Source organism: Trachinotus anak, unplaced genomic scaffold, assembly GCF_046630095.1.
Source record: "Trachinotus anak isolate AG129_WGS33_773 ecotype Australia unplaced genomic scaffold, CSIRO_AGI_Tana_v1 ptg000008l, whole genome shotgun sequence".
NCBI lineage: Eukaryota > Metazoa > Chordata > Actinopteri > Carangiformes > Carangidae > Trachinotus > Trachinotus anak.
Genome location: NW_027273859.1, coordinates 9,705,936 through 9,732,947, shown reverse-complemented (window position 1 = coordinate 9,732,947; position 27,012 = coordinate 9,705,936). Strand labels below are relative to the sequence as shown.

Genomic DNA, 27,012 nt, shown 5'->3' with positions numbered 1-27,012 from the left:
GTGTGGTAAGTGTCGAAGGTTGTCATGTTGGGTAATAAAATATATTTCCCACTTGTGTAATGGCATGTCAATTATTCAGAAAGTCTGGGAAATCAAAGATGTCGCAATGAGTCCTTTATTGTGAAAGGAAAACTGGCGCCCTCTTTGCCTACTTGGTTTGCTGTCCGCAGAAGAGGGGTTTCTGTCACAGGACCTGGCAACCTCATAGCTCAGTTCACAACTATAAACAAGCGGAGCACCCTCTATGGTTAGCCATCGCTAGGCTAACTAACTTTCTTTCTCAGTATGTATTAAGATTTCTCTCATGACAGATACGGACCTGTTTTTTTTAATCATTGCAACAAACCTCCAGATAATTCTGACATGCTGAACAAATGTGTTTTAAAGCTGCTCGTTTAATACGTGTAGTGTAGCACCACAGCTAGCTAGCTAGCTAACGGTAGCTAGTCAGTCAGTTTTGCAACAAACTTAACAATTACATCTGTCTGTACAGTGTCAGCGACGTGAAGTCACATCTGTGGTTTGATACAGCTTAAATTATGAAATCAAATGTAGTCATAATAATATTAACATGCTTATGTCCATAAGTCATTTGACTTTGAGGGGGCTAACGTTAGCCGGGTTAACGTTACTGGTAACTGAGCTGGGCAGAGAGGCAGTAAAACAGATGTAAAGACAAGTCCATTTAAGGCTGCCTGCGGGAGCTGAGAGAGTATCTGGCCACCCCGTATCTTCTTCTACATTGTTATAGGTTCAACATCAATAATCCTTAACTCCTGCATTCTGTCTGTTTATTTTAGGTGAATCAGTTCGTCTGGGTCAGCCAGTCCAGTTGCAGTTCTCCCCTTTTATCAGAATGATGACAGTGACCTGACCAATGGACCACTGCACTGTCTGCTCAGTGAGAGGGTCACGTTTGGAGGTAGATCATGAATGACAAACTAGTGTTTTTGGGCCTGCTGTACTTTGTCCAGGGCATCCCCTATGGTCTCCAGTCTTCACTGCTTCCTGTCTACCTGCGAGGAGCTGGTCACTCCCTCACCCGCATTGGCTTCACCAAGATCCTCTACTTCCCCTGGGTCCTCAAAGTGCTCTGGGCTCCCTTGGTGGATCGGCTCGGCACCAAGCGTCACTGGCTGGTGGGGACAGTGTCTGGACTGGCTCTGACATGCCTCTCCAGTGCTGCCTTGGCCCCAGAAGCACATATCTGGGGAGTAGCAGGAACCCTCCTGGCCATGAACACCTTGGCCTCTGTCCAGGATATTGCTGTAGACGGGGCCGCAGTGGGGTTGCTGAAAGGTCGTGGGGAGCTGGGGCTGGGCAACACAGCCCAAGTTGTGGGCTATAAAGCTGGGTCGGTCTTCGCTGGAGGTGGGCTGCTAGCTGTGATTGACGTGGCTGGATGGAGCTGGATGTTTATGCTGCTGACGTTTGTGTATGCAGGCGTGGCTCTGTTTGTGTGGGGGGGCCCTGTGCTGGATGATGAGACTTTGAGGGGCCAGCAGGCAGATGGCAGGAGGGGAGGGCAGGGAGCGGATGCTATGAGGCCATGGAGGGTGTGGAGGAAGATGCTGGCGGTGCCTGGCACACCTTGGACAGTCCTGTATGTCCTGACATACAAACTGGGTGAGTCTGATCAAAATGCAAGAAGAGATTCATTCATTCATTCATTCATTTTTTTCTGAACCTTTCCAAATGAAACTCAGCTTTATTTAGTGGCCTAATAATCATTTTTTATTACCAATTAATTTGTCAAGATAAAACTAAATTGTTTGCTAAAATTAAATTAATTAAAAATTAATTGTTTGTTTAATTAAATGTTAAAATGTCTTGTTTTGCTCGACCAACAGTCAAACTATATACAATGATATAAAACAGGAAAAGGCTTCAAATCATCTCATTGCAGAGGCTAGAAGACTAAAAGATGACTGGGGGTTTAGTTCGATAAAAAATTACTGAAACAATTTATCAAGTATTGGCAGATTAATTTTCTCTAGGTTGACAAGTTAATTAATCAACTAATTATAACAGGTCTTATTATGTTGAGTTTGTATGATCGCCAGTAAAAGAAGACAGAGAGGTTAAAGAAAAAGGAAAAAAATCCTTGAAGCAATGAAAAGTTATACTTCCTGAAATGTTCCCTTTTTCCCCACCTTTTCTTGCTTTCATGTAGAACCTAGAGATCACCACTAGATGTCTCTGTTGATATGTGCATGAGGACTGAACTCATGAATGAGTGTATTGAGGAGGATTGGTGTTTATGGTGTTTAACAGGACCTGTACGCACATTGGAAAATAAAGCCCTGCTTAAATAAAACACTTGTTTTTAATGTCACAGTTACACAAGTATAAGCCTACTGTAAGGCACTTTAGTAAGAATACAATTTTAGTTTGATTGCAGACTATGTAACTTATGAAAGAATTAAAAACACGTTTTCCCTTGCAAATGAAAAAGTTGAACTCATAAGCTTAAGTGCATTGAAATGCACTTAAGGTTTTTATAGTAGCAGTTAATAGTTGCAAACTTAAGATAGATTTTGATGGGGCACTGAGTCAGTTTGCTGACTTTCTGACTTTTCTCTGCTTGTGCTATAATATTTACCTCTATGTTGCAGTTGCCACTTGGGGCCACAGTGGCCGCTGCTCAGCAAAAGTTAGGTACCTTTAAGTTAATGCTGGCAGTTTGTTATGTGAATGAGTTACTTCCAGTAAGAAAGTAAAATATGAAAGTAGTTTTGTAACAGTCAGGCTTGTGTGTGTGGGAGAGAGAGTTGATATGACCAGAGTTTGGTGTTTGGTAGCAGAAGGGGATTATGTAAGGATTAGAGTGTCTTTGTGTCTGTGGCGTTCAGAAACTGAAATGGAAGACGGTGCATCACGCTGATGTGTGTTTATGTGTACGTGGGTGGTGGGAATATAATTGTCTCCTCACATTTGCATAGACTTTACTTGTGGATGTTCATGAATGTATATGCCTTTGTTTTTAAATTGTCTGTGTGTGTGTGTGTGCTTGTCCGTGTATGTATGTATGTGTGTTTTTGAGAGAGTGTTAAGGGTGGCTCGGTAATCGGATGAGCCCCAGCAGACGACACTACTAGACAAAATATGAAGGCTGGCTCGACCCCCTAATCTGTCTAGGGAGCAGCCCCCCCCCAGCACTCTCCCTGTCAGACAAGCATGCACACACACGCACGCTATTGGCCGATGCTCATGATTACAACAATAATTACTCTTTTACACTTTTGGTGCCGTGATTTAGCTCTGTTGATACATTAACAGCCTTGTCACTTGTTAGTATTTCCTGTTGTAAGAGTCTAAATATTTCCCACCTTTGCAGCAAATAAGGATTGTGTAATATTTTAGATTAGGCCTGGATGTGCCAGCGTAATTGCCTATGTGAGACAGTATTGTTTTTGTTCAAGGGGTGTGCGGGTATGTTTGTGTGAGACCGGTGATCTGTCTGTCTGAACCCCCCTGCTTCACTCACACTAATACACACACACACACACACACACACACACACACACACACACACACACACACAAGCACAGACCCCTCTCCCTCATCTATCCCTAATGAACTCTGAGTTTGTGCTGCATCCAACATTGTGGCCAATCACTGAGAGCCTCACGTCTAAACCATGACCCTTGTGCCAACTGAGGCCACATGTAAGATGGGAGAACTGTCTGGGTGGACTCGTAGAGACGTACGGAGGGCGTAAAGGGGAGGGAAGTAGGCACTGGTGAAAGAGAAAATATATGTGAGAAAAAGCCAGAAAGAAGGTAAAAAAGTGAAGTTTTGAGTTGTGAATATGAGCTTAAATGTTGGATGGAAACATTATAATGTCCTGTTGTTGTCATACAAGAGGAAACAACGCTGTTTATGTCTATGCTGGCATGTGAAGTTGCTAAAACACTGATCATTTGTAGCTAAAATGCCAGTCCTTATTATCTTTAGATATTTAAACACTCAAGTGTTAATTACTATAATTTGAGAATTTTAGGAATATAATAATTTTCTTGCTTTTTTGTCATTCACACCAACTCCTTGAATTAACTATCAAATTAAATGTTTTTTATTGGCAAATCTCAATTACTTCCATATTGTTATGTCCAATTAACTACACATCCCTAGTGTGAGTCATGCTGCAGTGCTGCGCGCATTGGTGCTAGTAATTTTTAAATGTAGGGAGTCAGTAGCCCTGTATGTTTGACTAGAGATGTAAATGGTGGTGAGAGGAGGTGGTGGCTTTCTTTGGGAATTGACCATGTGGACGATGGGATTGACGGATGAACAGAAAAAGAAAAGCTTTGTTCAAATACTCCCCTTTAACCTTTCCCTCTGAAACGACAGCTGTAAGAATTAATAACAAAAATATGCAGTTCTGTCAGTTCATTAGGTAAAGGTAGTAAAGTATTAGGTCAATCTCCTTGATATAAATGTTGTAAAGAAACTATTAGAAACATCTCTCACTATGCGTAAATACAATTCAATCACCACCATCAGCTCCGGCCTCCAAAATAACACCTCACTGTAACAGCTTCAATTCAAAGTGGAACACTTTAACCTTTATGAATGGTAGCTTTCTGTGGGACTGTTGTATTGGACTGCATCATTTTTGTTAAGTAGGCTTAATAAATTGGCAAGATAATGTATGCTGACTAGAATGGGTGGCACATATGCACATGTTCATTACGAGAAGACAGTGAAATGGAAACTACATTCAAAATCATTAGCTGCATATTGAAAATGTTTGTTGCCTTATTAATCTCACATAAATGTGTACAGATGCACAGGTAGTATCAGGACATGAGACCTGTTGTCCAATCTCCACTTCATGGATGTTAGCCGTAGCAGATGATGGTGGGTTTGGGAGGTGATGGAGGTCTTAGAGATGAAGGGAGGTGGAAGAGTGGGAATGAGACAAGAGAGAGAGAAACTTGGGGAGGGAATGGGGGGTATTTTCCAGAGGGAAAAAGAGGGACTGTTGGGAGGGTGGCTGAAGGAGGGGATGAATTAATGAACAACCACCACATGGTGCCCTGAGAGAGACAGAGAGCAAAATGGCAATAGAAAAAACACATGTATCCATGCTTAGACGCATAGGTAAAAGATCTACCCTATTTTTTTTTTTTATACATATCTTAACCCTTTTTCTTGCCACATACATCTCAGTTAATGAGCTAAATCCAATACAAAGTTATTTTGTCAGATCAGAAATCAGCAGTGCTTTCTCTAATGGATAATAACTAGTAACAGTTGGTGTATTTAAATAACCGATTTAACAAACATTTTATAACATCAGAAAACACAAATAAGTTAGATTCACTGTTGTCTGGAGTTCTATGTGTTTCAATACCACCTCTGTCAATTTCAGACTTATGGTAAGCTCCAATCCTTCAATTTTTATAGCTTGGTGTTTACAGTTTTGTTCATGTTTGGATCGGATTGCGCCTTATGGAGCTCTTTTTGCACACCTTATTGTGTTGTACATTTAATTGTAAATGGTTTAAACTACCTTTTCTCCCTACCAATCTACACTCAATTATCCGTACTGACAAAGTGAAAACAATGATTGTAGAATTTTTTTTATTAAAAAACCAAAAGCTGAAATCTCTCATTCACAAAAGTATTCAGACCCTTTTCTGTAGCACTCCATACTGTGGTCAGGTGCATCCTCTTTGCTTCAGTTATCCTTGAAATGTGTGGAGGGTTATTGAGTGTAAATACATAAGCAAAAATGGCAATTTTATCAATTAAGAATTATAAATGCAATGCAAAAACGTGTGCAAGAAGTAAAGGGTTACAAATATTTTCTGAAGTCAAGTTAAGTGTTTGTATTATAGGAAAAAAAGCCTCTGTAGTTCTGAAGTTGTTACAGTCATTGAAACATCACTGAAAATAATGGGGAAAGTGTATTTGCTTTAAGACCCCAAATGGATATTAATATTGCCTATTTTCTCAGAAAATAAACAGAGGCGACAAACCAGCCAATGCAGGAATTGAGCAGGTTTTGGATGGGTGGAGAGATAGTGGTTGTTTTGCTTGCACCTAGCTAAAGAGTACATTTTCCCATGTTCATGAGCCCTGAGGGCCAAAGAGAGCTTCTTGACATCTGCATTGATCTGCAGGGACCCCTAGTGTGTGTGTGTGTGTGTGTGTGTGTGTGTGTGTGTGTGTGTGTGTGTGTGTGTGTGTGTGTGTGTGTGTGTTGTGTGTTTGTGCATTTGTGCGTGCATGTATGTGTAAGTTAGTAGAATAATATGCATAGGACATTGTGAAACTGTGTATAGACAAGGCTCTGTTTACTGTTTTGTCCTCAGGCAGCCTAAAGCCTAAAGAGCTGTGTGTTCATGTGTGTGCACATAGGCCTTGATATATGTGTGTGTGTGTGTTGTGCTCCAGCATGTAGTATGTATAAACCTGTCTCCGTTTACCATGCTCTCAGCAGGGAGTGATCATGTCGTTCTGCAGGGTGACTGAGTGTCCTCAGTGATCTCTCCTGCTTTGTTGGCTCTTTTGTCTAAGCTGCAGCACGGAGGTCAGGATTTGACCCCACTGTCCTTGTTGACCTCTCAACCTCATCTCACTCTTATCCCACTCTGATCCCATCCACCCGACCCTCTTCCATCACACACACATATATATATACAGTGGCACTTAAAACATTTGGTGATGTTAATTGATGCCCGCAAAGCAAGAGAACCCTTTAAGAAGATAGCAAAGTATTTTCAGGTACTGATGGCAGATAACAGGAACGTTGGAGGTCAAGTAAAGGTCTCAAAGACCGAAAAAAATTTCTGAGAGAGATTGGATTGTGAGAAAGGCTAATCAAAACCCTGCAGACAGTGGAGTGGTTGTGTTCTGTTCTACTGTGCAGCAACACCTGAACAGTTGTGACCTTTCTAGAAGAGTCATCAGAAAACCTTTCCAGAGTCCTCACCAAAAAATTAATCTAACAAGCCCGATGCATTTTAGAAAATGAATGAATGAAAAGATGATGTTGAAATAGAACTTATTGGCCTCAATGAGCAAAAGTATGTTTGGAGAAAATAGGGTAGAACATCGGGCTTTGGGTTTGTGTTGCAGCCAGTGGCACCAGGAGCCTTTCACTGGTAGAGGGAAGAATGGATTTGATTAAATAACAGCAAATCCTGGAGGCAAACATCCCACTGCCTTTAAAAAAAGATGAAGCTGAAAAGAGGATGGCTTCTACAACAGGTTAATGATCCTAAACATACCTCAAAATCCAGAATGGACTACATTTAAAGGGACCGGCTGAAGGTTTTTCCATGGCTCTCACAGTCCATTGACCTAAACATCATTGAAAATCTGTTGATCTGTCTAAAGAGCAGTGCATGCAAGACAGCCCAGAATCTCACACAAAGGGGATGTTACTGATCATCCAGCGTGGCCAAACTTTTGCTTTTCACCATTTTTACCTTTTTTGTTATTTTGAAACTGCAAAACATGGAAACAAAAGTAAATTAAAAATTTCAAATCTTAAATAGTTTTGTCATCTTTAACTTTATATCTTTTGGAAGTCATAGCATAATTGCAAAGCTACTGGTAATAACTTGGAATCACTGTCCTAAAACTACTGGCCACATGGGAGAAACACTGTGTCAAACTGCTGGTACCGTTTGTGGTACTGTTTTATCGAAAATTACCAACAGTTTTCTCATAAAGATGTCGCCATGTGTCTTTGCTGAAAATGACAAACATAGTGAAACTGTTTTGTCACTCAGTGTTTTAACTTATGAAAAACTGTAGCTTTAGCTCTGTTTGCACTGCTGCCTCAGTGACCTCTTTATGTTTTGTGCCATCAAAGTTACGTAAAGTGCAGCAAAGATAACAGCAGGTTTCTGTTGAAATTCATGTTGCATGTACGATATATTAGTAAGGTTTAAGAGTCAAAAACTACATGGACGTGGTTTATTATTGTGGAATAACTAAAACTGTTTAAACTTTAGCAGAAAAAGCTGATCAAGAAAAAAGGTTTGCGGGGCCTTTAATACTAAATCAGTTAATTTTTCTCCTCTCTTTTTCTGTCTTTATGTCAGTGTGCTTGGACCCTGCTACACTTGCTTGCAAGTCTAGTCAGGCGAGTCTGATTGATGTTGTCATGAAGCACCTTTAAATAACTGGGATAAATAAAACAACTTTGCCTCCCCTCTGTCTGTCACTTTCTCTCTTCATGTTAAATTGTTTTGTCTTTCTGAGCCGAATGTAAACATAAACACAGAGTTTTCTTTTGAGCCTGCCATCTCTCCTCTGTTTCCTCTTCACTAACCTCCTAACAATGTCTTTGTTCATCTGCCCCCCTCCTCTTCCTCTGTCTTTAGCTGTCTCCATCCCTGGCTACTCTCCTATCTCTCCAGTCATGTTTAACTCGCATCTTCTTAATTTTTAAATAAATGCATTACGATTGTCATTTCCTGCACTACATCTCAGTGTATATTCATTATTTTCTTACCTACTGTCCTTTCTCTCTGCCTTTTCTTTATTAATTTTTCCATTTTTTTTCTCATTATCACTTACTTTCTCTTAGTCCTCCACTTTCCCCTCTTTCTCCCTCTCTATCACATTCATCTTCTCCCCCTTCACTCTTGTTCCACCGTTTCCTCCTTTCCCTCCACTCTGCTTGTTTAATCTTTGCGGATGTCTAATGAAATCCCTGCTGAAATGGACAATTGTTGCTTTGAGAATATTTATAGAAAGGAATAATCAGCGTGGTTGTGTTTGTCTGCACGCCCTCCCCCAACCCCCCTCTTTAAAGAAATAATTAGTTGAAGGCAGGACTGTGAAAGCTCGGAGCTTTGAGCTAAACAACAGGCAGACAGGCACGGGAGCACAGAACCATGGGTAAACAACCCAGGCATCATGGGTACTGCTGCTGCCAATGTTTACTTTATTATGACTAATATGGTTACTGCACAGTTGATGCAACTCTGAGCCGTTCAGTACAGAGGATGACAGATTATAATGTGAATAATGCACAGAGAGGGTGTGAGTGTATCAGTGCAGCTCCCACTGGGTGTGTGGCCTGATGGAATTGTAATGTCTTATATTGTGAAGATCTACTAGTAAAAATTTAGTTAAGTAAAATTTACTTACATTGCTGCCAAAACTTTTTGTCTGTAATTGCATTATGTGTCACATTCACCAGCAGAATCCTGTTTTACTGTTTATTTGTGCAACCCTTAATCAGATCAATACAAACAGCTTCCTGTTTCCTGTGAGGGCTCAGTCCCAAGGATTAACTATCACTCGACTATCACGGCACCTGAAATTATTCTTTTTTCTTCAGAGGTAAAGTAAGGTTAATCAAGCTATATGATCTATACAAATAACTTAGTTATTTGTATAACTTAGTTTTACTGAGCACCAGTCTAAAACCCAAAGATATTCTGTTTGCTATCATATATGGCTAAAAAAAAAGCTCCAGATTCTCATATTAGTGAAGCTGGAACCATGTTAATAATCAATTATCAAAATAGTTGCCGGTACAATCTCTGTTGGTTGTTGCATAGCATAATTGACTAATCAATCAATATATTGTCCTAATTAGTTAGATAACGATAAGTGTAATGAGAAAATTTTATTAGTGCATCAGTGCATGATCATTTTTCCTTAATTAACTACTACAGCTCAGATTGTGTGTGCGTCTGTACTGGGCTGTGTTCAGTGATTGGATGAACTTCTGGTTGTATTTGGTTACATGTCACTGGTAGATTTAGTTCTTCACAGGTTGATTATGTGGGATTCAGTCTGTTCAGAGCTGCAGTGAATAAATATGGATGAGTAAGAGGGTCATAATATTGGTAACATGATAAATGTGGTTTATTGCTCGGCCGTAGTGCAGACAATATACTGTGCTGTTCATTTACTGTGATGGCAGTGGTGGTAGTTCCTTGTCTCCTCATTTATCCTTCACTTTATCTGAAAGAAAAACTAAACATGTTTGTCTGCTTGAACGTAGTTGTCCCTGTTGTTATTAACTGTATAGATTGGCAACAGTGAAACCTGTGTGACAGAAGTGAGAGACAAGTGATTCCTACACAGAGAATCCGAATATTCTACCCCGCGTTTCTGCTGGGTTTTCACACCACTGTTACAGCGGTGACACTCTCGTTCTGCCGCTGCACTCCCTATCACTGGGAGCTTCTCAGCTTTCTCTTATTATTATTTTTTTTATTCCAGTCTGTTTCATCTGTCTTTTTTCCCCCTGTTTCTCTATTTTTGTTTGTCTCCTGGCTGACTGAGTGAGTGAGTCGTCAGTTGTGTTGCGTCGTCTTTGACAGCAGTCTGGGAGCCAAGCTGTCACTCAAGCAGCTCCTTGGTCCCACTGTCTTTCTGAAGTCAGTCTCCATTAATATAATAATGGCGTATAGTCGGTGCCACTGAATATTTTACTGTAATGTTCAGCAGAACATTACCCCCACACTCAACGCCACACAGAGAAAGTCTTACAGTCTGACAGAAACTTTTTATTTTGACTGAAAGGTCTTTGTGAGGTCTGTTTCATCTGTGGAAGTTTTTCTGTTTTTGTTGTGTTTTCCTTTTTGTGCTTTATGAAAAGTGCTAGGCCCTGGTTTGATAAAGTGACTGAGGGTATTCTTTTTCTTGTCAGGCATCTATTATTGACACTTTCCAGGAATAGGCCTAGGTGCGCCGCGTGTCAGCGCGCTGTATTTGATTCTGCAGTCGTCATCTCAGGAAAACCATGTTGTTCAGTCTTGCAGGCTAAACAGTTTGGTTCAACATCCTCATTGTGTTTGATTGTGATTGGAGTAGACGTGTGTACTCAGGAGATGTCTCACATATTTACTGTATGTGAAAAATAGTAGTGCTTAGTCAGAAACATACACTACATATCACATAGTGTATTGACTGTATATTTTACATCTAATTCTGCCGTCTGTGTATTTTACCACATAACTCATTCCAGTCTCTCTGTTTTTTCCCTCTCCTTGTCTTTCTGTCTCTCATCTTCTTTTTCCTCCTGTCTCTGTGTGCAGGTGAGCAGGGTGCAGTGACCATGTTTCCTCTTTTCCTGTTGGATCACCACATGACCGCCAGGGAGCTCGGCTTCTGGAACGGTGTTATCGCTATGGGCTTCTCCATCTGTGGGTCGTCCTTGGGAGGCCTGCTGCTGGCTCAGTTCAGGTAGTCTTCATCAACGCCATCATTCTCGCCATCTTTCTGGTTATGACTGGCACAACAGTGGTTTTTTTTGCATGGCAGCAGTGACTCCAGTGACTCTATTTTGTGACTCTTATTTTGTGACTCTAGAGGCTTTTCAGTGGAATCATTTTGCAGGGTTTTAGGTTTTGATCAGGGGAAAATGCCCCTGAAAACGTATAAAAACGATAATGAAAATCAAAGACTACAGAATGTGAAAGTGTCCAGTATTCACTTGGGCTGCAACTAACAGCTCATTTAATGATATATTATTTCCTCAATAAATAAGAAAAATCAAGTTATTCAGTTTACAGTAATAGATCCAGATATTCAGTGAATAGTTCTAATATTCAGACATGAATGTGACTGCTGACTGGGCCCAAGTGATCCCCAGACACAGGTGATTTGTGAGGTCTTTATTCATTCAAGTTAATCTAGAAAATGGAAAACAAAACAGTTTTTAATTAGAAACAAGCCAGTTTTAATCAGTAGAACAATGTTGGCGTCACGCTTCCAACAGGAGAATGAACCAGTGAAAGTTTCACTGGTTGTGTAGTGGCTCCATTAGTGGGAAAGAAATGGGAGAAGATTGATAAGCCACAGCCCACTGCTCTATATGAACATGTCAGCCTCACACGTTCTGTCATTTTATCAGATGTTACCGTCATCTTCATCCTCCTCCTCCTCCTCTTCACTCTGCTCCTCTTCCTCCTCCTCCAAGTTCTGCACTGACTCTTCGTCACCCTGTGCCCGTTCATCCAGTTTTTATATTACTCTTCATAAGCTCTTTGGTGTGTTTGTCTGTATGTGTGTGTGTGTGTCTGTCTGACTGTTTGACTGTGTGCGCAGTAATTTAAGTAAACATAGCTTTGCTTGAGAGCTCAGGGACCCCCTGTGTCTGGAGTGTGGTGTGAGAACAGCATGAGCAGCGAATCCATCACACACATTCGTGCGCAGAGACAATGTGCAGCTCTGGTTAAATTTAATTCTCAGGTTTACAGACAGACACTAAGATGTAAGACTTAATAAGACTTTCTGATTACCATATCAAAACAGCTGTATTACAGTACATTAGATCAGATATATTATGGTGATTAGATGTAATAACTTTGTTGAAACACCAGGATTCTCCTTAAATGGGACATTTTTTCACAGGTTTACAGCCAGCTGATACAAATTACATTTAGAGAACTTTCTATAGGTAGTTGTTTTAACACAGTTTTGGATAAACAATTTGTCTTAATTGTAGTGTTGTATTTAACCTTTCCACGTTTTCCCCTTCAGCACATTGACATTGTCCCATTTGTGCCTGACCTTCGTTGCATAAGGTTTTACGTCTGCTCATACTAGGATCACGTTATAGCACAGGGCTGCCTATGGCCAGTGTGATGTAATGGGAACTATAAATAACAATGCCTCTATGAAAGATGATGTGTTAGTTCCTGCTCCGTGTATTACTGGACTCCTCCAACATCTAACTATACTTCCCTCCTTCCATCCACATCTAGTAAATGTTTTGCTGTTTAGCTAAAACTTTTTGTCCTATTACAGCATTATCAGTGATGCACTATGTCAGTTAATGGAGAGGTGAAGTTGTGTCTTTTGCTTTAGTCACTGTGTTTGTACTGTAAGTGTTTGTGTGCCTGCTTGATTTGTTGACATGTATCAGTTGCTCTGTGCTCTGTCTGATGTCAGTCTTTTTTTCTTTGTGTTGTGTTTTCAGCTGGCTCCCAGGTTTTTTTTCTCCTCTTGTAAAGTGACACTGGCAAACACAGAGCATGTCTCCAAAGGCAACATTTTTGTTGAAGGGAGAGCATTTTCAAAAGATGTCATTGTCATATTTTGGCTTTTGATCTTTCACTCTTTCTCTCCATCTCACTTGTACAGGACGCGGTAACTTTTAAAGGCAGTAAAATGTTCATATACTAACAAAGACAGAAGCACATCTTCTAATAAACATCATATTCTGTTGAAGACAGAAATTCTGTTGAAATGACAGGTTTAATTGTGCCCCCCTTAACAAGCCATTTTATTTAGTTATTGATTAAAACCTATTATCAGTCTCAAACATTTTGTAATGCACTTATCCAAAGTACTGGATCAGCATCCTTTCCATTAGATCAGGCTTACACAAATGAGAAAGGTTTCAAGACAAAAAATGAAGCACTGGTTTTGAACTGGTGCTCAATATAGAGTTTATGTTACTGAAGTGAGAGAGAATTCCTCATTTTAAAACCAATGTAACAGTCAACTCTTTAAACCCACAATTGATGCCATAATCCTGGAGAGACAAATTAAATGTCACCTTACTTGATCTGTAATTGAAGCACTTTTGTTACTGCACTATAATAATACAGTTGATGAAATTACAATATGGAGATACTAATTGAGTAATTTCCTCAGCCTCTGTTAAAATCCAGTTTGATAGATGAACGTTTGGTCGTATTCACTGGGTAGGAAAAAAGGAAACTGCAAACAGCTGTTTTCTGCTTTAAATGAGAATGTTTATTACACCCTGTAGACATTTTAAAATTATTTAACCTAAATTGTTTGTGTAGATTTAGAAAAGAGACACAACTTAATGAGCTGATGGATAAAAAGTCAAATATTTCTTAAAAGTAGATGTAAAATTTACAACTCATCTCTAGATTAAGTGAAGACTTAAAATTTATATTTTGCTTGTATTTACCTCTCAGTGTCACATGAACACTTCACCTCCCTTATTTCTTCTGTCTCTCTCTCTCTCTCTCACACACACACACACACACACACACACACACACACACACACACACACACACACACACACACACACACACACACACACACACACAGTGTGAGTAAGAGCTGTGCAGTAGGCTGTGGTCCCACCTCTAAAAGCTCAGTTGGAAGGTTTATCCTCCCCACCATCAGAAACGGCTGAGTGGTCAGTGAGTGACCCCCTTTACAACCACCACTGGCAACCTGAGAACAAGGCTATTCTTATCCGGGCCCGGCCCGTGTGAGGTGGCAGCCAGACAGGTTCTCTTTCTCACACACACACACACACACACACACACACCACAGCATCTCTTGAGAGTGCATGATATGAAAGGCTGTCATTGAGAAGGGAGGTAAAGGAGAAGCAGAGAGAAGAATGTCTTTAGCATGTGAATGATAAAGGATTGTTTTTCCAGTAGAGAGGTAAGGAAAGTCTGGGTGGAGAGGGAGAGGTGGTGAAGGGAGAAGACACACAGAAGAGAGGGAGAGAGAACTAGGGAGAAAGAGAGAGAGAGAGAATGGGATGTGAAATAGATAGAAAGCAGTTGATTTAAGGTCTATATTACTGAATATATATGGAACATGCAAAATGATTTATCTCCTCAGAATTAATTATGTAAGAGTCAAAGAAAGTGTACTTACACTTGAAAAAAGTTTTCTGTAATACTCTGTAGTAATCAGTGAACTCTGCTTATACACACAGTTCAGTTTATGACTATATTAATAATCGATTGCTTGTTTCTTTCAAGCCACAAATTTGATGGTTGTAGCTTCTCAAATGTAAGGATTTGCTGCTTTTCCTCATCCTAACATTATTGTAAACTGAGCATCTTCAGGTTTGGACTACTGCTTGGACAAAACAAGACATTTTAAGCTCAACTTGGGGTTTGAGAAATTGTGGTGGACACTTTTCACTGTTTTCTGTCTTTTAAGAGAACAAAAGATTAATCAAGGAAATAATCTTGCTTAGGGAGCTTTGTTGCACGTCAGCTTTCCTCCTGACATGTTTAAAGACTCTTTAGCCACAGTGAGCAGAGTCGCTCAGGGCAGACTGGGTTTCATCACTTACTAGACAAGATTAGAGAGCTGGATCAGTTTTTAGTCAACGAATGCACTTATGCAACTCAGTCAGATATCCTGCTTTGTGTGACAGGCCCCTTCTGCCTCACAGTCTTTTTTACACATAAATAATTACATGCAAAAAAACCATAAACACACACCCAGTCCTTTGAGTGGCAGGCATCCTCTGAGTGATTGGCATTATTAATCCCTGATGTCACACAACAGTGCAAGCTCTTTTGTATATGTGTTTTTGTGTGTGTTTGTGTGTGTGTTGTATGTTAGCAGTGATTAATTATCTTCTTCATGCTGGGGATCTCCTTAGGTTATTGATTACGTCATGAACAAGACCCACAGGGGGATGATTTTCTTGCACTAACAGGGAATCAATTAGTGTCTGGGGACTTGTTTACTTGCGCACATGCACACATGTTTCTGTGTGTGCGTGTGCGCGGGTGTGGGTGTGTAATTGTGTGTGACATGAAAGAAACACAGAATGTCTCTAAATTTAATGATACTAGCCTGGAGTCACTGTCACCACATGTCACGCTGCTCAACAATAACACGCGTACCTAAAAGTTGGTGAATATCTCTGATACTTGGCTTATTTTCTGCTCTTTCCTCAGCATCGGGGCTCTGATGCGACGTGTGTTTGTATTGCGAACCGTCAGCATGGTTTTCCAGAGCTCTCTACTCACTGTACTGGAACCATCACCACTAATGAAAGGTGAGAAACGACAGAAACAGATACAGTGACAGACAAGGTGGCAGGCACTGATTGAACTGGAACCCAATTTCACTTCATTACTTTTTATCATGATCCTACAGTATACAGACCAGTTTGTCAGTTTGCTTTGGTGTAAAACTGGGTCTGTTGGAGGTTTCTTCCTGTCACCAAGTGCTTGTTCATCAAGGGAACTGTTGGGTTTCTCCCTATAATATTGTAAGGTCTTGACCTTACCCTGTAAAGTGCCCTGAAATAATTTATAATTTAGCACTATACAAATAAAATTGAATTGAACTGAAATGAATTAAACACTAATACAAGATTAGTATGGCCCTGTTACGCTTTCATTCTTTTCTGTGAATAGTGTATTAGTGCACCACAGATTGTTTATTGAATTCGGTAGATTTACATATTTAAACTTTCCAGATCCTAATCTTATACACATGTTGTCCTCATTTGAAACTCTAGTTCCTTGGATAAACACTCCCTCATTAACATGCAGGCATGTGTAAACAGACTGACTGAAGTCACAGATTTATAATGTGAGTTTATGTGGATAAACACTTTATCTTAGTAAAACACGTACAAGTACAGTCAATAGTGTACTATTTCAGTGTATGGTCCAAACAACTTCATACATGTTATTCAATTATTTGGAAGAGTCGCAGCAACACCAATGGAAAATAACATTTTTTTTTTTGCATGTTTTACTAATCACTCTGGATTGTGAGGTCATCCCACTGTCTGTCAAAGCTCGGCCCATGTTCCACATTAATATCACAGTGAGTGCAGACTTGCCAGACCAGCAGTTCTCAAGCTGTGCCTTCACATAATAACATGTAAGGTGTGACTTCAAACAAAACATTTGAGAACCACTGAGCTAGACTACCAGACTAGCTAAAGAGCCCTCTTCTTCACCAACCTGAGCTTACAGGGGAGTCAGTGTCACTCTGATGTTCTGACTCACAACAGGTGACTCTTCCTCCAACTCCTCTAGCCTCACTTATGCCTCATTGACTCTTTCTTCCTTTTTGTTGTAGAATAATCTTCTTATATCCATAGCCTCAGCTTGTTAGCTACCACCAGATGCTAACGACAGCTCTGTAACCGCTGTGCTCTCTCTCTCTCTCTCTCTTCCGCTCTTGCGCTCACACAAATTGTATGCATGCCAAGTAGTGTGAAGTAGATCTGCTGCTTGAATGACACAGAGGACCCAAAACGTATTTGCACTTTTGATCCACAATATCATGTTATTTTCATGGGCTGTAATGAATGGTCGGAATTACTAATGAATAGATTCAAGGCTATTTTTTATTTTTTCTTATTTTGGTATAAAATAAATAAATAAATAAATAAAACTTTGAGATCTGGGCCTATTCGCAAAACATCTGGGGCTTAACAACTATGTTTTTACCATCAATGACAGAAAGATACAATATACATGATACAACAGCAAAAAAATAGAACAGACTACACAGAAATCAGTGTGTTCAGCCCCTGGATATTTGTAACATAAGGTGTGTGCTGTGCATTCCTTGGTAATGGTAAAGGAGAAAATGTTAGCAGATTTCTGTCAGTGTGGCTGGCAGCTAAGTAATTTGATATAAAGGTTAAGTAACATCCATACAGTAAGACTTGACAATAGACATCTACCTTCACTGTGAAAGCTGTAAATCCTTCTGGAGAATTATTGACTCACTTCCATGTCTGATTTGTGGTTAATATGCAGCCAGAAAAACAATGGTCAAACAAATAGTACATTTACATACACCAGCTAAATTTTAAGATTCAGTTTTCGTGATAAAACAACCTGCTAGCCACAGAAAATAAGTGAAGAAGAAACAGCACACTATTTCCATTCTTGCGGCCGCTTCCTGTTGTTTTGAATACAATCTTTATTAAGCCTGTACGCAGTAGATAGCTTTAATTATTTCTAAACAAACTATCGAAGTACAGAATAAAGACAATCACACTGAGCTCAACACCATTGTTGTTGTCGTCACTGTGTTTCATCTTCATCCTCTTCAGGATTTAGTTAAAAATAACAATGAAATTATGCACTACTGCTGCCATCTGGTACACACTGAAACACAAAGTCTGCATTTTCAGATTTACACACTCTCAAGGCTTTTTTGGAAAAGCTAAGGAGACAAAGCTGTGTTTATGAATTGAGCCAGCAGATTCTGGAGATAGTCTAAAACCATAGCCTCCGTGACGTCACCCACAGGATTCTGAAGAGTGGAAGAGCGGAGTGGGCTGCCCGGCGTTGCCATCTTAGCAGCTCCTGACTCTGCCTAATTCCTGGCTAATCCAAAAATGGGCAAAGAGGTGGAGTGTATGTGGAGTTGAGTCTTCAGTGCATGCTAGTTTAATAACTGTAAGCATATGCTCCTGTTAGCATTAGCACAGATGGGTGTCTTGCTTTAAGGCTAACCCAAGGCTAATCATTTGCTAGCTAATTTGGCTAAAATTAATTGGCTAGACACCTGCTAATTTGTGCTAACACACTAATAAAATAACACTAGAATTTCACTCACCTCAAAATACAGGAGCACAGACTTCCTCACACTTTCTTAGTCAGTTAACAAGCTTCCAAAAGGCACAAACAGGGCCAAGAGGTTACGTTCAGTGACTCAGATTAGCTGACACAGACTGTGACTGTGATGACACCCACCTATCACTCAAAGCTGTCACGCCCTCAATTATGCATAACTTTCATAAAATTTTAATGGTATATATGTATATATTCAAATTAGGGTTTTTTTTGTACCAGTTGGGCATTTTAACATTACAATTACTTATAACAATTGACTCGCTTATGGAGCCAGTCTTTTTTTATTTTATTTTTTTATTTTTATTTTATTTATTTACAACCTTTAAAGAGTTTACAAATTAAAGCAAGGGCCATAATGGGAAGAGGCTCAAAGGGCAATATAGAAACAGAAATCCAGATAGTAAGGCCAAACAAAAGCAGGACAGAAATAAGGTAAAGGTAAGAGAGAAGACATACAATATACTTCAGAATAAACAAGGACAATTAGAGAGAGCAGATGCCGTATAATATAATAAGCGTTGGCTTGATTTTTCAGCCCTGAGGGTTGTCACTTGTCTAAAACTGGGTGGCACTCTATCAGTTCAAGTTGCAAGATAGGCAGTGGGATAGGGAAATGAAAAAAATAACTTTTGCTGTTTTCTTTTGAAAACTTTTACTTTTTTTCAGGCCTCTGAAAATGAAAGTCATAGAATCGGAAATTATTCTTTGGTTGAACAGCTCACAGAACAATAATCCGTCATCATGAAGAGGGGATAGACATAATAATTGTTTAGATGTGTGGATGATGGCACACACTCTCAGACCTTGAAAGAAGTTACTGATGCCTTAAGGCATTGCTATCCAAAAAGGGTTGAGAACCACTGGCCTGTGGTACAAGCTTTTGAGCCAGATGTTCAGTATTAATACAGCACAAGAGTACGTGATGCAGAGGACGTTGATAGACAGGTGCTGTTTCTCTCCTGAGAGCCATTCAGTTGTTAATGTCTGAATGACACATCTGATTCTGTTGCACAGCCAGTCGCAAAGCATGTGGGATTCAAATCCACACCATTCATCTCTGCCAGAGCTGTCTGTTCCCCTATCAAACCTCTCAGACTGAAAGTTGAGGCCTCTCCCTCCTCGACTTTAAACCCAGAACAAAGATCTCAGGAAAACTCAACTAGAAAAAAAGAAACAGAAAAACATTCAGTTTCAGATTTTTCAATATTACATGATAACCCTCCGCTTCCCACTCTTCTAGTCTGATCAGTCAGTGTATCTGTGTGAGCCTTGTGTCGCTGACTGTAGAGTCTTATTCTGCAAAAACTCTGGTGGCTTGAGTGAATAATTCAGTGTTAGTGGGAGCAGAGACAGATAGGCTCTGTGGTTCCTCTGTGTTTCCCCACTAACACTGCTCTGCAACTTCCCCTCAGAGGATATGCTACATGTGTTTTGGGGACAGGGGGGGAGCAGAGCTGGCGGTGGTGGGAGAAAGGAGAGGAGGCACTTCAGCAGCTTACCGTTTACAGCTGCTTTGCCTCCCTACTTTGTCTTCTACATAGAATAACACAGGAGAAGTGAAGCAGAGAAGACAACAGTGTGAAATTGATAGTTTTCTGCTTTTTTTCACAAAAACTTATTTTCGTGTTTCTAAGACATGTTGAGCCTGTTTTTGATTGATTTTGCTTCCATGTGTTCGTTCCCTCAGGTATGGCCGTCCTGAGCATGAGCGTTCAACACTTCCTGGGCGGTCTTATCACCACGCTCACCTTCACTACCATGATGCATTGCACTCAGAGAGCTGAGGAAAGCATTCAGGTAAAAATGGACATTACTCATACCTGCCTCATTCTGGAGACCCAGGCAGCGGTTACGTAATAATTCTGCTCTTTTGTCACAATCTTTTCAGTGTTAATTGTCGTTTTGTGGCGTTAGGTCATCTCCTGTGGCTTAACAAACACACTGCACAGTCTTTCTTTTCTTTTTCTCCGTTCTCCCTTTCCCTTTTCCTCTCGTCTGTCGCAGTTTAATTGTGCTTTGTAATGTTAGGTCATTTCCTTTGGTTGTCTGTGGGAGCCGGAGATGGAAATCGTCAGCATACAGTACCACACCTGTTGTCACCTATACCTGTCAATTCTCATCAGCTGTTTCCACCTGGAAAATCGCTAAAGTCTAAGAAGACCCAGTTTCTATTCATCGCTTCTTTTCTCTTTGTCCCCTTCCACCCTCCCCTCCACTGGCATTGTCTCTCCTACCACCTCACTCTATTTCTTTGTCATTCGGTAGTCCTTTAAATGCTCTCTTTTCCACTCTGACTTTTTCCTCTCCTCTCTCATTTTCTCCTCTTTGACATAACTCCTTTTGTCCCCATCGTAACTGGGCCATCGTTGCCTGGAGGTGATCGTTGTTCACACAGCCGTTCAGACATCACTCAGTCAATCTCTGAAGGTGACAAATTATCATTTAAATTGCTGTCACTCTTAAAGTGGAGAAGGAAGATTGAAAATAAAAAAATCACATCTGCAGCACAGATATCAGAATCTGGATACATATAAAATAAATAAAAGGAGAGAATCAATCACAACATGTGTGATGAGAGCCAGGGATCATATGAGAGGTTCTCATGACACATATACTCCTTGCTTTTTAGTGTGTTGGTGTGTGAATCTATGTGTGCGCGCACACGGATGGGGAGAGCATTAGCTCACCTGTGCCCGTTGTGTGTGTATGTATGTGTGTGTTATTGAAGGTTGTGCTATCCGGTGACAGAAAGCTGATAGTGTGAGTGCTTGTTAAAGATCCCCAGGAGACAGAAACCGAATCTGTTAAACAAGTTGCTCAGAATAAAGGCACTCCACTTAGCTGTGGTCACACAGGCTCTCAAAGCTCTCTACCTCGGCCTGCAGACCACAGCTACAGCTCAGATATAGTCAGAACTCACCACCAGATCACTTCATTTTCAGTCTTTATTTTCAAGTGAGACATGTCGTTTATGGACCGTCCTGACCGTGTCCTGGTTGACAGGAGAAATGGTACAAAGTTGGCTGTTGTAGAAGCCTGTGGTACCATTTATGGATGAAAACATTTCAGCACGGTCATATATATATATATGATGGAAGGATTTAGAGCTGCAACTCATTTTTTTGGATGAACTGATTGATTGATTAGAAACCAAAGTTGACACTTTCAGATGACAGCTCACAACCAAAAGATATTCAGTTAATAACAGCATGAAACAGAGGAAAGCAGTAAATCCTCACATTCGAGAAGCTGATGCTACTGTAGAGATGGTTTGGTGTTTTTACTCAAAAAAAAAAAAAAAAAAATCCATGAATTTGACAAATTTTTAGTCAATCTACCAATTGATTAATGGACAAACTGTTTCTGCTCAGCACTTTTTGTCCTGTAAAAGACGCCTAAGGTATTAGTAGTTTGTGGACATCATGAAGATTACCTTGTTTACCTGGTGTGTTTAAAAACAAGTTTTAATCCATATTTATATGATGGAAAGATTAAAGTATTTGTTGAACCCGAGAGATGAATCAGCCTGATGAATTAATTTGTTCAGCTAATGGTCTAGGTGTCACTAGAGTCCCTGTGTTTTGTTGGACTTACCTGCTGAATGTGGTGCTATCGGGAGGAGGCTCAGAGAGATTAGGTAATCTCTGTCTCTCTCTGTCTCTCTGTCTCTCTGTCGCTCTCTCTGTCTCTCTTGCTCTCTCTCTTCGTGTTGAAAGCCTTAAGGCTCGGATCAGATACTCTTCTTCGTTTGGCCTCCTTCCATCGTCTCAGGCCATGATCTCACGCTTTCTCTTTCAGGCTTCCAGTGTTTTTTTTTTTTAATTTATTTTTCTCTTCCATTGTTTTCTTTTGCACTTTGGGGCGTTTACCTTTCAAATCACACCTTTCCCTTGTTTCTCTGTCTGTTTGTGGCTAATTGTTCTGTATGAAAAGTTGAAGAGCAGTCAGCAGCTAAGTTGTGTTACGGGTTTGAATGAAGTGTCACCTTCTCCACCCAGGTTCCCCTCTCTACTTTCCCATTTACTACACTCTCTTTCTACTCACAATGTCTGTCTTTCTTTCCCAAACCCTCTCTTTTCCTCTTGTCCCCTTTCTCCTCTCAATCTCCTCTCCTTTCCCTCCTCCTTTTAATCTATTTTCTCTTCATTCCTCCTCCTTGTTTCCCATCACCTCACCTCTCGGCTGTCGTTGCCCCTTTAGGCGACCCACTACAGTTTCCTGGCGACTCTGGAGGTGCTGGGGAAGCTGACGTTCAGCGCTCTGGCTGGAGGCGTGGTGGATTGGTTTGGTTTCCAAGTTGCCTTCCTCTTCTTCCTCACCCTCTCTGCTGGGACGGCCCTGCATGTGTGGACGGCTACCTTCACTGGTGCTCTCAGGGAACACCAGCTCAAAGAACAGCCCAAATGAGAACAGGATCAGGGTGAAAGGTCATGATATGGGGGCGTCTGCAGGTGCTGAAATAGTTTTAAAATATTTTGAGCTTGACTACCAGTATACAGACACCTCAAAAATCTCTGAATCCCATGAAATATAACACTCATGACTTAATTCAAATCATTTCATTGTAGAAGTTTCCAATTTAAGGAGAAATCAGCCATGTATCTAGTTCAGAATTTTATTTTATTTTTTTAAATATCACTGGCAAGGCCTTAAGTTTTATTTATGTTGCATTTAAAATGTCTGGAGAAGTCTTAATATTTACAGTAGTGTGATGAAATCGGATACTGATGCAGGTAAGGATTAGCATGTTGAGTATTGCTGTTGAGTTTTTTGGACAGGATGAGACTGGCTCATCCAGTCAGTGTGATGACCTGATGGGGTTTAGTGTGCTGGGCAGTGACGTACAGTCATACTGTACTGAGAGCTGAAAGTACTTTGGGGAATATAATCCAAGCAGTTTTTATCATCTGAGCCATTTTAGTGTTTTTAAAAGCCAGCAATAAGAGCTGTAGCCAAAAGCAATATTGCTACTTTGTGATGCTTGTTCTATCATACTGTACTGTATATGAACATGTTAGTCTTTCTCTTGAGTTGCATGGTTTACAGTTCTAAATGAATGCATCTCTACTACCTCGTATCAGCACTGTATGGTACGATGCATCAGTGCAGCACAAAGTAGAGCATCCACTTGTTCACAATTAATAGTTTCAACATATAGATAATTTTACCTAAGATACAACAGTTAGCCAATGTAGGTTTTCCGTTACTGGGGCTGTTTCACCTAGGAAGGGAAGTTCAGCTATTGAATGAAGTGCTTTTATTCTGTTTAATTAAGCACTGATTTTCAGAGTAAAAGCCACAGTAACATGGGTGCCAAATGTTCCAGTTTATTTCCTAAAAATTAGCTGGTATTTAGCTGTAAATTACGAGGATATTTCCAAGAAAGTCCAACACAATTTGGTACTAATTATAAGGGAAATCGAGAAAGTGTTTGTTGCTATAGTATTAACCTCTTATACTTGAATTTTTAAGAAATAAAGTTTCCAGGAAATTATCTGGAAAATATGGTACCTGCAAAATAAAGCGTTACCAACATCTTTTTCCCTTTGGCATTGAATAGGTCCATCCTGACAGTCTGCTTACGTCCCTTAGGAAAGCTCAGCTTCACAAATTGCATGGTGCCATCTTGTCTCAGTTTTTCATTGTTCTTTAATGAACTCTGAAAATAATTCTCTTCTCAATAAAACTTGAAAGACCAATAGCACTGGTAAATTGCAGTTTCCGATAAAATTGTATGACCTTGGTGTTTGTCTAAAATATGTACTATACAATATACTGTAACTCTCCATGGTACTGTACACTATAGATGAAATTTTTCTCAATGCTTAAAATATGAATGAAAAAGCAGCCTAGAATGATTGTTTTTTTCCACCAGGCTTTGGGAGAATGAAATAAAAACTTCCATGCAGGTGAATGTATTTCTAGAAATTAAGTCTTAAAATTGATAATTGTGCTGACGGGAGACAGGCAGGTAAGACAATGAAATAAAGGCAGTAATCTCAGCAAAGTTGACTAAATGAAATAGCTGGTCACCTGCTCTCGGCCACAAAGTACATAAAGGGATGCCATACCACATCATTACTTGTTTATTCACCTTCTGCAAAGCACATCTCTTGTCTCAGCTACTGTGTTGCCTGAGATTTGCACAAAAATAAAGCTGCTGAGTGAATCCTCGAATCTGTGTTCATGTGTTTCCTCGTTTCGCCAGATTTTACCACACAGTCTACCTGCAGGGAAGAGGTCCCGTGTGGTCTGTGAGGACGCTCCCACCTTTGGAAATCCACCATGGATTGTAACTGCTCCGAACAGTCTCTCTGCAGTTTACTGGCTGAGGGCTACAGGAGTGAATAGGGCCCGTGTCACAGGATCCACAGCCCATACAGCTCTAATGACACAACAAATGCTGTGAAGGAGGATTAGACCAGCTTACATGGCCCCTCAATACACCTCCACTTTACACTTTCTCACCCGGCCTTATTATGTGGGCGTACTGTTTGTGTAGTGGGATCAGCAATGCAGGGATAGAGAGGGAGGGTCTGAGGAGAGAGGCTTATGTTTTATCCACTCGTCCTTCTCAGAAAAGAGCGAGTGTCGAAAGTGATCTGGTCTGTTTAGTTTGGTGTCTTTTGAAAAGTCACATGAAACCACAAGCCCATTTAAATCTTTGAGTGCTGTATGTAAGAGAGGAGGGTTTATTTTCCTTTACAGTTTTCTTAGCAGTGTGAGATCCTGTAAATCATTAAAAAAGGACAAATTACCATCCAGAAACATTAGACTGCACAACCAACAAGATCAGCTGCCTCTTCCAGTCAGGAAAGAGTTTTTATTTACCTGCTTGTTATTTGGGACGGTGGAGGAAACCTGTAACTACTCCAAAAAGCTCACTTACATTAATACTATGAGGTGTTTGTGACGTATATTGAATATGTGGTGGGAGTGAAAACGGAAACCTCACCACAAGGTTCATTAAGGAGTTGTTCTGAAGCTTTTGATTGTATCACACAATCTCCCTCAGTAAGAGGAGTTTGACTTTGTATTGTACATTGTCAAATTTCCAATTTTTTTTTTGGAGTGTTTAAAGGGGACTTATCCACAAAAGATTTAAAAAGAACAAAAGTTTGAATTGAACTTTCAACAAGGCGAACACAGAAGATCATGTGATGCAATCAAAAGCTCCAGAAAAGCTGTTAAGTGAACCACATGGTGAAATTGTTTTATCCACCACTGCTTCACATCTCTGAATAAACAATCGCCTGATTACTTTGGATCATCCACATGGCTCACTGTAACCTGTTTCCACAGGGGCTATTTTCTTCTGTACAAAGTGGTTCAAGTGAAAACGTACAAAATAAAACAAGAAATGTGTTAACTGCAGGCGCATGATTTGGGAGCCTGCTGTTTTAAAGCCCATGCAGACAAAAGAGTAAGGAAAGGTTGGTGGTAGGTGGTCTGGATCCTGCAGTGCTGATGAGAGTGAGACCTCCTACTGCGGTTGCCAGATTGGCAGAAACCCCCTGTGGAGATATTGCGTGTCTCAGGGCCATCATCCCTGCCACAGTTACCATTGTAGCAATAGTTTGGTGGATTTGATGTACATGTTGCCTCATATTTTAGCAGTCAACTTTGTTAGAATTATAGCAGTCATGGGAATTGCATAAGACTTGTTGCCAAGTGTGAGAGAAGCTGGCTCAATTTATTAGGCATGTGCTCTAGACTTGAAGTGTAGGTTAGACTTACAAGTGTTATCACAGTATGTGGATCAGGCAATTACTCAGTAAATGCTTTCCTTTGAAATAGCAGTGCACATGGCACTCATGTTTGTCCATGTGTGAATTCCTGAGCTGTTATCATCAGAGTCAGATTCCCCACATAGAAGGATAAGACTGGGTATTCTTTTATGTCCACAGCTATTCAGTTTCAGTCAATAACAATCAGGCAGGGGCACAAGTCTGGTCACATCACCAACTTTATACCTGTATCACACAGGGGGCACAGCAAAAGGATAGGCCTGCTCATTCACCCTTCGCCAAGTCCGATCTGTTAATCACAGCGTCACAAGATGCACCAACAATGACACCCATACAATAGGAAACAGCAATAATAAGGAAGATTTTATGAGTTACCAAGAATGGAGAGAGAGTTCACTGACAGTTACATCTCTCGCCTGGTAGAGTTACCCCTGGGGAGAGAGGGATAGAGATGTTTTAATCTCAGCAAACAAAGGTGTTGTATCGCTTTTTTTTTTTTTGTCTTTTGTCTTTGAGCACCCCGAGGGGAGAGAGGTGTTGGCTTTTTGCGCTGCTTTTGTCCTGTGGCCGGCAGAATGGCCTTCTGGGAAACATGAGTGGGCAGGTGGAGGAGCGATCGGCAGCGTCAAGTGTCACAGTGTTTCCTCCACTGGTGTTTACTTTTTGTTTATTTGCAGAATGACAGACATGGACACCTCTCTCTCTAGCTCCTCTCTCCCAAGCACATCTCCTCTTTTTCTTCCCACCGCTTTTTGTCCTTTGTCTTTGTTTTCCTCAGCTAACTTCATCATCTGTTCACACGAAGGCCCCACAAGTTTGTTTTTTGTTGTCTTATCTGCTAGGACACTGTTGTTTGTTAGAAAACACATATATTTGAGAGTTCATCATCATTTCTCTATGGGACAGTGTCTAAATAAAATTAATGTACCTGATGTGATTAAAAAACAGGGTAATAAATAAAAAAAACAATAATAAACAAGC

At 40.4% G+C, this 27,012-nt stretch overlaps 1 protein-coding gene across 2 annotated transcripts; it reads left to right on the top strand.

The window, feature by feature from the left end:
* The first annotated feature begins 141 nt into the window (after positions 1-141).
* mfsd3 (major facilitator superfamily domain containing 3) lies at positions 142-27,012 on the top strand. 2 transcript variants are annotated; one of them, XM_071482443.1, is made up of 7 exons: positions 142-283; positions 801-1,626; positions 11,022-11,169; positions 15,629-15,729; positions 19,971-20,080; positions 22,484-22,734; positions 24,492-27,012. In XM_071482443.1, exons 2-6 carry the CDS (start codon positions 930-932, stop codon positions 22,688-22,690), a joined length of 1,263 nt encoding a protein of 420 aa, XP_071338544.1. In that variant the 5' UTR covers positions 142-283; positions 801-929; the 3' UTR covers positions 22,691-22,734; positions 24,492-27,012. The 2 variants fall into 2 exon arrangements, with proteins under 2 accessions (XP_071338544.1, XP_071338542.1); XM_071482441.1 differs by lacking the exon at positions 24,492-27,012 and having other exon boundaries at positions 22,484-24,460.

Bases quoted from the DNA above. Each gene is read 5' to 3' on its own strand.
- mfsd3 (XM_071482443.1), top strand. From the start codon at position 930: ATGAATGACAAACTAGTGTTTTTGGGCCTGCTGTACTTTGTCCAGGGC. The intron at 1,627-11,021 runs GTGAGTCTGATC...CTCTGTGTGCAG, and splicing joins TGTCCTGACATACAAACTGG to GTGAGCAGGGTGCAGTGACC. The intron at 15,730-19,970 runs GTGAGAAACGAC...TCGTTCCCTCAG, and splicing joins ACCATCACCACTAATGAAAG to GTATGGCCGTCCTGAGCATG.